This window comes from Protopterus annectens, chromosome 6.part0 (assembly GCF_019279795.1).
Source record: "Protopterus annectens isolate FY-2018-M chromosome 6.part0, PAN1.0, whole genome shotgun sequence".
In the NCBI taxonomy this organism is placed as follows: domain Eukaryota; kingdom Metazoa; phylum Chordata; order Ceratodontiformes; family Protopteridae; genus Protopterus; species Protopterus annectens.
Window position 1 is genome coordinate 1,592,389,020 of NC_056737.1, and position 12,042 is coordinate 1,592,401,061.

Below are 12,042 nucleotides of genomic sequence, written 5' to 3' on the forward strand. Positions count from 1 at the left end.
CAGATAAAGATAGGTCCCACAATGAGACCAGACAATCCCATCATATTACAATGGCCTTTGATGAATTATTAAACTCCTTTGATCTATTTGATCCCTATACCAACTTTCAACACGATAAAACAATATCTAGATTTAACTTCTTGTCATCCTCCCATAAATCCTGGTCAAGGATAGACCCCTTTTTAATATCTCAACATTTTCGTTCATTTAGGTTAAGGTATTCCATTTCCCCTAGATCTGTTTCAGACCATTCAAAATTTATTCTCTCCATAAATTTATTAAGCCCCAAACAGACCATTTCTTTTGTTATTAAATGGATATTAAACCCTAAAATTGTTCTAAAACAGGAGGTAACAAAGGTAATAAATAGCATACTATTTTACCACATTTCTACAGTTAAATAAATAGCATACTAGTTCAATTAGAAGAGGGCCTTATATTCTTCCAGATACCTTATGACAAGCAATGGGAAGTGGCTAAAGCAGTTATTAGAGGCGTTATAATGTAAAAATCAGCCTGGTTAAAAAAAAATGCACAATGCAAATAGTTAGAAGAATTAGACAAAAAAATGGTCGAATGGCAAGAGCAGCTCCATAAACATTACTTAGAAAATCTAACTTTTTTAGATAGCAGGTCCTTATACCAATATTCAGAATGGGTGCAAATACCCTCAAAGTTCTTAGCCAGACTAATAAATATAAAGAACAGACCACCAAGAATCAAAGAAATACATACGAAGGACGGATAAATCATGATGACCAAGGCATCTTAAATGTGTTTGAGACCATAAATAAAAAACTGTATAACTTTCCCCCCCCAAATTAAAAATTTCAAGATTATATGCAAAATCTAAAATTTCCACAAACTACCCAGGACTAACAAAAAATTCTAGGGGCACCTTTGCATCTAAAAGAAATAAAAATTCAATAAATAAGCTCAAACTGGGAAAATCACCATGATCGGATGGATACACCATTGAATTTTATAAACTATTCTCAGAACCTGTATCAAAAATTCTATTAAATATATACAACTATATAATACAACATGGTATAACAGATATATACATAAATAACTCAAAAACATCCTTATACCCAAGCCAAATTCTGACCCAACTGATCCATCTAATTACAGGCCACTTGCCCTCATAAATATTGACCTTAAAATCTTAGCTCAAGTTTTAGCTAATCATTTGAAAAATATACTCCCCTCTATTATCCCAAGATCAATTGGGTTTCATGGTAAATAGGCAAAGTTGTGACAATACCCTGCTATTGGACACAGCTATTAGATTACTCAAGACAGATAAAAATCCCATATATGTTACTACCGCTGATGCTGGCAAAGCGTTTGATAGAGTTAACTTAAACTTTCTATTCAATGTAATGCCTCTATTTGGTATTCCTCAAGAATTTATAAAAAAAGTTAAGGTCCTCTATCAAATGGCTTCTACTTCCAGTCTGATAAATAATTGTAGAACCAAACCTATCCCAATCTCTAATGGCACAAGACAAGGATGCCCGCTCTCCCCCTAGCTCTTTAACTTATACCTTGAACACCTGCTCCTTTTTATCTCACAAAAAGTCTTTCACCACATTCCAAGATTACATAACATTAAACTCACATTCTCGGCCTTTGCTGATGACTTAAATATTTACCTGCAACTTCCCTCTACTGATCGCCCTAAAATACTTAAAGCAATCAATAGGTACTCAGAGATCTCCAATTATAAATTAAACCCTAGCAAGTCTAATCTCTTTCCTCTAAATCCTCTTGGACACAAGAATTACTACTTCCCTGAGAGTGAGATTAAGTTAACCTATCAGATGAAATATCTGGGAATAATATATACCCCGAACTTTGAGGAAATTATTAACAATAACTTAAGCTGTACATGGAACGCTGTTGACAATGACTTAAATAGATGGAAGAACATCAGCATGTCCTTGTTGCCAAAAAACTAGTGTAGTAAAGATGAACCTGTTACCAAGAATCCTTTTCCAATTAAATGCCACCTTTTTAAATATTCCCCAAAAATTATTTCTAGATATGGAGAAAAATATATCTAGATTTCTTTGGTATCCTAAATCTACTAGGATTAGACATGATAAACTTGTACTTCCAAAATCTAAGGGAGGATTAGGATTACCAGACTTTAAATTATATTATAGTGTTATTATTTCATATAGATTACAACAGATAATAAATTATGACCCAACAATGAGAACATGGTCCCCCCTATGGTCAAAAATTTGGTCTCAACAAATTAACTCACTTGGGTACAATCCCAAATCTCTCCTCTTTCTTAACTTAAACTAAAAGTCTGAATATGTAAAAAATTTACATCCAGTTATTAAGCACTTATAAACTTACAAGGGTATCCTTTATTAAGGGACCTTACAGTTTGGGAGATCTACAAATGGAGAGAATACGATATAACACAACTTAGAATGCAACTTAATCTTCCAAAGAAATATGTAAGCATTCTTAACTCGCTGCGATATCTTATGAATGCCAAATTCATGCCAGATAACGGTGTTATGCAGGATGTTAATCTATCTCAATTAATTCTCAATAACCTGACGATTAAGGGGAAAATAATTTCTAGAGTATACAAACTGGTAATGGATATAAAATGTTGGAATCTTCTATTATTCTCTGCGTTCTGGCAAGGGAAATCCCAACAAGTTAATGAACAAAACATAAAGACTGCTATTGAAAATACCGTCAAATTCACTCCATTCAAAAAGCTACTATACACCCAACTAATGATTAATAATGACGCTTATTTCACCCCACAAAAAATTAATAAATTCAATACTAATCACTCACCTAAATGCCGACACTGTCCTAGTCAATCAGCAGATATCCTTCATGTTATGTGGGAGTGCAGCAAAGTGCATAATCTATGGTGTTCATTAAGAGCTAGGCTTAAAAAAATGGTTTACGAAAAGAACACCCTGTCATGGGAAATGGCTATAGTACACATTAATACAAACAATCTCCCAAAAATCCTAAAACACATATGTCCTCATCACAATTTGTGCTCTTATTAAATTCTACCCCACAAAGAACTGGACTCTTGATCCCCCCTTTCGTGGGAAGGCTTCAGCAACTTAACCATTAAATACATCTCTTCCCACAAATTACTATACATAACCACCAAACATAAATATTACTGCAGATATTGGGAATACTTGCTGGATGTCATCCTGAAGAGGTGAAAATATTACTCAGTGTTGGAAAATATCTCCTTATTATAAGGAGCTGGTTGGTAATTTTAATCAGAACTTTTCTTTTTTTTCGTTCATTGCTAATTAGCTGACTGCATAAGGATTTATCCCGTATATAGGATACATTCTCTTTTTCTTTACCCCCCCCCCCCCCCATTGGCAATATCACATTACTGTTTTTTCTTGTAGATCCTCTCTTTTTACTTAAAATTGGCTTTCTAATAAGTTGGCTGTTAGAGTGACTTCTTTGTATGCAATGTATATAGGTTGTTGTTTTTTGTTATTGTTTGTAAGTACTGTAAATGCATATTTTTTCCATTTGAAATGATGTGTATAATGGATGTTTATTTTGCTATTTCTATTTGAAAAACTGAATAAAGAAATTTTTGAAAATAAAAAACAGTGGCCCAATGGGAACTGTATGAAGGGTGAAAATAGTAGGGAAACAAGTCTATTGTTGCATAATCTTGCATAGGTAAGGTTGATGTAATTTGCTACAGAACTGTAACCAGTCCAATACAGCAGATAGATGAAGTGTGAGCAAAGAAATATTCTTGAAAAAGGGGGAGGAGCACAGGACAACAGAGAGTAACTGGTAGTTAGAGGAGACTTAAACCACAGCACACAAGTGCAGCTGGCAGTAGCCACAATCATTAAATGCAAGATGATTGTTCTGGCAAGAAAAAAATTAATCTGATTCTGAAAACATCATGTTTTTGTAACTATCTGAAGCAGCTAGTTAAAAAAGTGGAGATGTAATGTTTAGTCCATTCAAATGAAGCAATGATCACTTTTACAAGAGCTGACTCATCAGTTTTACACTGGTTGCCCATAACAAGTCAATCTTCCTGCTTCAACAAAAGGCTTGTCAGCAAGAACAATCTATTAGCTGAGCAACTGGTACACAAGATAACAGCACATATGATATAGCATGCACAGTGCTTAGACAATCCTCCTTTTGCAAACCTGCTGCCACTGTTAGAACCAGGGCATTAAGCAGACTTGCCATTTATGGAAATCTGGAGTGGGGGTTTCAGGAAGGATTTAATAAGAAAAAAATAAATTGGTTGCAAAATGCAGTATCCTCTTCCTACACAGACGTAACATGCATACCAGTGTCCTGGCTGCTTCAAGTGTGACATTTTCTGCAGATATTCATTTCTGACATTCAGCACCCCCCCCCCCCAAAAAAAAAAAAACAGAGAAAAATTAAACTTGTTATTCCCTTTGTGCCTAGTACAGATTTTCTGGGTTTCTTAAATCCTCAGTCTGTTAACTGCAGCCTACTGCCTATGAGTGCACTTTTAATGGTGCTTTCAGTGTTAAGTGTTAGACATACTTTGTATTTTAAAATATTTTTTAATACATATACATACATACACACACACACACACACACACACACACACACACACACACACACACACACATGTGTGTGTGTGTGTGTGTGTGTGTGTGTATGTGTGTGTGTATTTATTTATATTTATTCATTTATTAAGAAGGTAAACTCAGTAAGCATAATTTTTAGCGACAAGTGACTTTGCTCAAAGTCAGAAATTAGGCAAATGGATGGTTAGGGAATCAAACCATAAATGCAGGACAAAATTCAGTAGCAGATGATTATCTACCAACTGTCTGCGCTTTTCTGCTTCTTTACTACAACTGTGCGTACTCGTCCTGCTGTTCTGGGCAGACTGGTATGAGTCATAACAATGAATCAAGCACTTTCAACTAAAAAACTTCAAAAGTGCAATCACATTTGAAAACAGATTTCCTTCATCTAATAATGGATCATCACCTGATGTGATCAGGTAACCTAACTTCTGGATTCAAATGAAATGGCAAGGCTGTGCAGATGCTTTTATGGTGGCAGCAGAGAGAATATTCTACAAATGATACTTTGGTTTCAAGTGTGTGTGTGTTTAGAGGCAACAGACTCAAGCTAAGTTGTGAAAATGGTTAGAAGGGAAATTAACAAAACCAATTTAAACAGGTAAATGCAAACATGTAAAAGTCACATAAGGAGCTAAATATGCTGGAAACTCCTGCTGTTTTTGTTTTAAATATTAAAAACAGAATTTATCTTAATACATACAAATAAAAAAAAAACACTGGGAACAATGCCTGCATGCTTCCAAAATTTAGCCCTGCAGTTCTGTTTACTCACCTATAATTTAAATAAAGGTCATATATGAGCAAAACACTTGTGAAGAAAATGCAACAATGTTACGTTGGATTACCTGCTACAGCTGAAGCCTGCTTATTTTTTTTTTCAGATTTCCATGCTGCACTGATAACAATAGAGTCTTAAAAGCAGGCAGGCTTGTCTTAATGTCAGGTAGGTTTGCATTCTGGGATACTGGGCCATTTAGTATACAGCAAGGACATCAAAGGACTTGTCATATGGGCTGCAGCTGGAGAAATGTGGGTGGGACTAGGCAATGTTTGCTTTTTGAGACAATTGCTCTGCATTTGTATCTAAACAGACTCGCTGATACTCTAATGACACAGTGCCTCTTGCACAATAGCTGTTAGTGTACCTACAACAGTAATAAATGTGGGTGGTCACATGAGGTCAAACAAAGAGGTAGAGCTAGTGATGTCACTCCAGGTGGAGTCTGCACAGTATAGTAGGTTCTGGTCTACCTGCAACCTGCTATATGCAATCAAATCACGAAGCAGCCTCTTTGGATAACTTCTGAAGTGCTGATTTTCCTCAGTTGCAAGGGAGTTGGATCAGGAAAGTTAATGAGTGTAACCAGAGCACATCAGTCAGTAAATAAAAGACTGTTGGAGGATCCAAAGTATATGCATTCTACACAGACTGTAGAGACTACAAGGAAAGCTACCTTCATGGTGCTTCACCAACAAAAACAAAAAACAGTACAAAACTAAAACAGGCAACATAAGCAAGTTAACAGCCCTTAATTGCTGCAGTACCTGGTTTGGTGGAATTAAGTGTGCCAAGGTTTTTTGTAAAATGCTGTTTTGGCACACTCAACCAGAACACTACCATCAGCACTCCAACAACGCCAACAGTTATCTGCGGTAAGTAATATATCACACCAGTGAATGCAGTAGCAGCTGCAGAATTTAAGTAATCCCTGATACAGTGAAAGAAAATGAGGTACTCCTAGTCCTGGAATGATTAATATAGGTTATAGGATCCTGTTTCCCAAAACTTGTCAGAGCAGCATATCAATTTACATTACAGTAAGGCTGTTCTAATTTATGCAAGACATTACCATTATCTCATACAGCTTTTTCTTTCTGTGCATTTTCTCCACAGAGCCAAAGCTTTAGATTTATAGTCACTGTGATTTAAAGTTGGTTGCAACATTGTAATGTAATGTAAATGCAAAACCTGATGTTGAAAATATTAAAAAAATGAAGTTGTATATGAGTTTTCAGCTGCATGGCTGTTCTTCTGTACAAAAATGTAGTACTGGCTTTGATTATTTTTCACAATTATACTGATAATCTTGACAGAATCATCTAAAATAAGAAGTTCCAGGATCTACTTCAAGTGAAAATGTTTATATAGAGAAGAGATGATTTTTTAATGCTAGTCAAGTATATCAATAAGTGAAGATTACATGTTAAATATACAAAAGGGTACAGAAATGAAGTATGTTAAAAAAATCAAACAGTAAAGGGATGCATAACAGCATGACATTATTTAACAAAAACACCCATCTTCCTGTCCTGTGATTTTTTTTTAGGATGCTAGAAACCCAGTTGGTTGTGACTGTGTAACTACTAATTCATAATATGCAGATCAATTTGCTACAGTTTGGTGAATTACAGTGGCAAATTATTTCCAAGCATCGTTCATATTTATGTAACAGAAGCCTTTTCTAACTTCACCAGATTTTTATAGTATAAGCTGAAACTTCAGTTAGAAACCACTTTGTAGACCAGGTATGAGTCACTGTACAATACAAGGAGGCTCCTCGGAAGACCAGGTATGAGTTGCTGCACAATATGATGAGGTGCCTCGAAAACTACATTTCAGTAAGTTATTACTTTTATTTCTGCTAAAGTTAGCCTTGCCTTTCAGAAGTGAGCTCTAGTGCATAATAAGAAAGTGTAAGCAACAGAATAAATGGGGAAAGCAATATATGTATGGGGTAAGACCTCTTGCTGCGTATCCAGAATTAATGTACAGATTTATTTATTTATTTGCTTGTTTTCCATTCTTGGATCTTGACATCAGTTCTCCCCCCACACATTTGGATCATGACATTTTATATAATGATGAATTACAGCCCCTACATTAAGTATTTAACAAGCTTACATCCTTCACTTGTTGTTACTCTGCTGAACTTGGGGGACACTGGAACACTGATGCAAAACTATGAAGATACTATCAGACAGAACATTTCACAAACAAGTTAATACAGAAAAAAATACATGCAAAGATGTCTAGATCATGTATCTGCATTGTCTTTCCATGTGCAGGAATTGATATAGGAGTGACCAGAATGAATGTTTACATGAATCAGATTTAATCTGGAAGTGGTTTCAAAAGAACAGTTTAACAAATGTTTAGTCAAGTTATTATTTTTGTCCAGTCTGGAAGTAATTTCAAAAGAAGAATTTAACACATATTTTGAATATGCATTATTTCAAGAACTAGTCATTCTGTGCAATGTTTATTTTTAAGGCCAAGAAAAATAAAAAAAAAAAATATAATTCTTTATTTATTTATGACTAATGAATATCCACCATGACACTCAGCAGGATAAGTGATTTGGATGGCAAGAAATATGAATATTCTCTCAGAAGTGATCCAGTCTGATGCCGCGGTGGTGTGCTTTAAGCCTCACAACTCACTCTAAAATGCTAGCTATTACATTAATACTAAACGTTCTAAGAACTATATGTAATGAACAAACCCTAAAAATGTACATTTTCCTTGTTATAGGAAACAAAAAGATCCAGTAATTGATTGAAAAAGAAGCTAATCTTTCAGTCTAGATTTACATGATTTCTTTTAGTTGCCCTATTCACAATCAACTAATTTCTCATTGTTCCTTCTACTGTACTGCTAGCCATATCTTCCCATCAAGTACACTGTTTTAAAATTCACTTCACCTGCAGTAAAGAGCTTCTCTATATGAGAACATTTCAGAAGCAAGTTCTGTTTAGTGAGTATTTCATCATTGAAGTTCAAAAAGATAACCCCAGAGTGTAATAATTAGTGATAACTGTCTCACATATTTTGTGAGCTATAATTTTAAAGCTGAGTTTGCGCCTGTGTGTGCAACATGTTGTTGTGAAACGAGGGACCTTTAAGTTGATAAAATGCTACACAGGCTGAAGTGCACTATAAATTAAGTGCAACATTTCTTCTAGACTATGATAAAAACAAATATCTTATTACTATCCCAAATGGGCATAACTTATTTTCAGTGGAAATCCAATTCGAAAAGCCCCACACAGCTGAACATAAAAGATTCAAACTATGGCACATGATTACAAACACTTCCTAGTAACAGTACAAACTGGCAACATAACAACAATTAAGTATGTGCAGGCAAATGCATCTAGGTATTCAGTTAAAGCCAGGTGGACATTTTGATTCAGCTAAGGAGTCAAATGAACAACCTGGTTTAGAATGTTTAAACAGTTACATTACTCTAGATGTGCAAGTGTGGCTGCTTGTCTGTGTTTTTGTGTCTGTGCGTACAAAACCTTTTAGAAGGAGAATACTAAGGGGTGCAAGTAATATAACAGGTGGGGGGGGGTTCAAGAACAAAGTAGATAGGAAAAATAAGTCTATAGAAATGTGTACACAGACACGCAGAAGGTAGTCATGAAGAAAAATGATGTACCACTAACTGAAAGGAAAAAGGGACACTAGAATAAAGATTTGGGACAAAGCTATGTAGGGAGCGCTAACAGATTAAAATGCACATGTGCAATAAATCTGGAGAATGGAAAGAGAAATCTATACAAGATGGATGAAAAAGTCCTAGACTGGAAAGAAAAATAAGCAATGGCATTTGTGTCTATTACTAACTGCATTGTAGCTATGAGATATTACTTGGGATAGCAACTATGTGTCTAATTGTTAATGAATTAGCTGTCCAGGTCATTCCTGAAGATGTCCTTGATGGGATAGATACTGGGGAAAAGAGAGTATTCCATCAATTAGGATATCACAGAAATAAAAAAGGGATGCTGAAAACCTATAAGAAACCTTCTGGGCTCTCAGCTTCACAATGTGGCTGTAAGTTAAGTCACAGGCTGGCAGGTATCAAGACAATGCTCTTCCTATGGTTGGGCATTTGTCTGGGGAACAGAAGGAGCCATATGTAAATGTGCATCATTCATGGATTGTTGAAAGTATGCCCATTTCATTTTTCGTAATACAATACATTATATTCTACACATCAAATATAACATCCTGCCAGCAAAAAGAAAAACAAAATACACACTCAGAGGAAATGCACATTTCTTAAACTAGCAAAAGGAAAGGCAGCTGAAAGCAATTCTCTGATGCCTGCAAATTCTGAGTCCTGCAAGTTCTTATGAGGGATGGCATTTGATTTTGTAGCTCCTTCATTGCATTTTGCACCGCTGAACATCACTTTTTAATTTGGTAGTAAGCAGTAGTGAGGAGCAGTGAAAGGAATTTGCTTGACTTGCACTTAACACACAGCCCCATACCTAGTAATGTGTGTTTGAGAGAGGCAAAACCTTTCACAGTATTTTGTTACATATTTTAATTCCTGGAGTTGAACATGAAATGAATGTAAGTCAGACAAAGGTGCTTGCTCAATGTCTGACAGTGGTCTTGCATCTGTTGGGAATTCCTTCTGAGAATTATACACAGTTTTTCAAATGCTTTTTCAAAACTTCTGATTATTCAGGACTATTCCCTAACTGTTGCTCTCTTATGCAATATTTACTACATGCATCGTAACTCCCATTTCTATGTGACATAGCAACATTGTGTTACTCATGCAGTACTACAGCTGTAACATTTCCAGTGTGTTCACTGATTCAATGGATTTTGTGACTGCGGTGGTGGTGCTGCGGTAGCGTTGTCGCCTCATAGCAAGACGTTGTCCCGTTTGATTCTCAGCTAGAGCGTCTTCTGTGTGGAGGCATACGTGAATGGGGCATGCCTTCGTTGAAAGGTTGTGCGTCAGGGCTGGTAACCCGGAACGTAAAAATCCACTACCAATCATTAGCGGACCGGAGTTCCGCTGTGGCGACCCCTAACCGGGAAAAGCCGAAAGACACAAAGTCTAGAACTTCACAAAAATAGGATTATAAAGAGGTTCTTGTACTAACTGATTTGTGGCTGACAGCGTTTTATTAAAAATATTTTTATGGAATTTAGAGCTCCACATTTTTCCTTTGTGGATTTTTTTTTATCATAAAAAATAAAATGTAAAACAAGAGCATATACTGTAAAGCATGGCAAGGCAACCACTGAGTAAACTGAATACCATGTTCATAAATCAAGTAAAAGAGAACAATGCAATGCCACTTAAACCAAAAAGAAAAGTTCCAAATGTCAATTTGTAGTGAAGATAATTCTCTAACTGAATTTTCCTTATTTATTCAAACAATATAAACCAGAATGTCAGCAGCAAATATTGTTCATTAGCAGTCAGCCATCATATAAAAACTAGAGAACAATCTAAAAAAATCACCATATAGACATACAGTAATATAACAAAAGTTTTTTTTTTTAATTCCCTTCTACTTCATTTTTATCTCAGTGTCCTGTACTCTGCCAGGTTTACCAGCCTCTTCTACTGCCCCTGGACTACTTCCTTTCTAAGGCTGGGGCCAACATAGAAACTAAACTTACACTAGGGTGTTGCTCCACTGACTACTTCCACTGGGGGATATTTTTCATTTATGACTTTCCTCTTGGTATCTACCCATTCCCTGTGTTCACCTTTTACATCTAAGGGCTAATCCCATCTCTTTAACATGCCTCCCCACAAGAAAGGCCTAGACAAATACCCTACCCCTGGGATGTCCTTACCAGATCCTCATATGCCTGCGCTGTTAATCTAACTTGGGTTGCTTGGACTGTCTATACCACAGTGCTGGCTAATAATATAATAAAGCTGAGCCCATATGAAACCTGGATCTTCTGTTTCTATTGGAAAATATTTATTTATTTATTTTGTTTGTTATCCAGGTAAATGGACTGGTCCAAAGACCCTTTTCAATCATGACTTAGGCCCAATGACAACAACAAATTCATCATGCAATACCACCACAACAAATAGATCATACCACACTACAAGATGACAGTGTTCAATATTGCCTCAAGGGGGCGGTGTTTACAATCATACAACAGATTAACACTGTAATACAGTAACAGAAGACTTGCACACAGCATTAATGCATACACTTTAATTTCAAATGAGTAACTCATGCTGATGTCATGACTAAAATATTCCATGTACCAGTCACAAATCATCAGTAGGATTTGTTTGTACAAAATATTTGAGAACATAGTTACAATATGTAAGAGATTTGCAACATTAACTGCATTGTTTTGGTTACCCATAAGATATTTACATATGTAAAATATGCCAAGTATCTATTTAGTTTATGGAATTTATTGATGATGTTATATCTTCAAAACCCAAAGTGTATTCTAGTCTTTTAAAAGACTTTTTTTCACAAAGACAGGCACAGGAAAATAATTTTCTTGGGTGGCGAAAGCCAGGGTATATTTTTTGGCTACGCTTGTATGGGCCCTAGGGCCGATAGCCTAGTACCTACCTATGAACCTATGAACCTATAAGACCAACAACTGTCATGATGTATAC

At 35.7% G+C, this 12,042-nt stretch overlaps 1 protein-coding gene across 1 annotated transcript in view; it reads left to right on the plus strand.

The window, feature by feature from the left end:
* Positions 1 to 5,910: 5,910 nt before the first annotated feature.
* Positions 5,911 to 12,042, plus strand: part of TFCP2L1 (transcription factor CP2 like 1) — a 1,111,497-nt gene continuing 1,105,365 nt past the window's right edge. Inside the window, exon 1 of the mRNA XM_044075043.1 lies at positions 5,911 to 6,280. Coding sequence (XP_043930978.1) covers positions 6,213 to 6,280 — 68 coding nt within the window. The 5' untranslated portion in view covers positions 5,911 to 6,212. The remainder of the gene's footprint in view (positions 6,281 to 12,042) is intronic.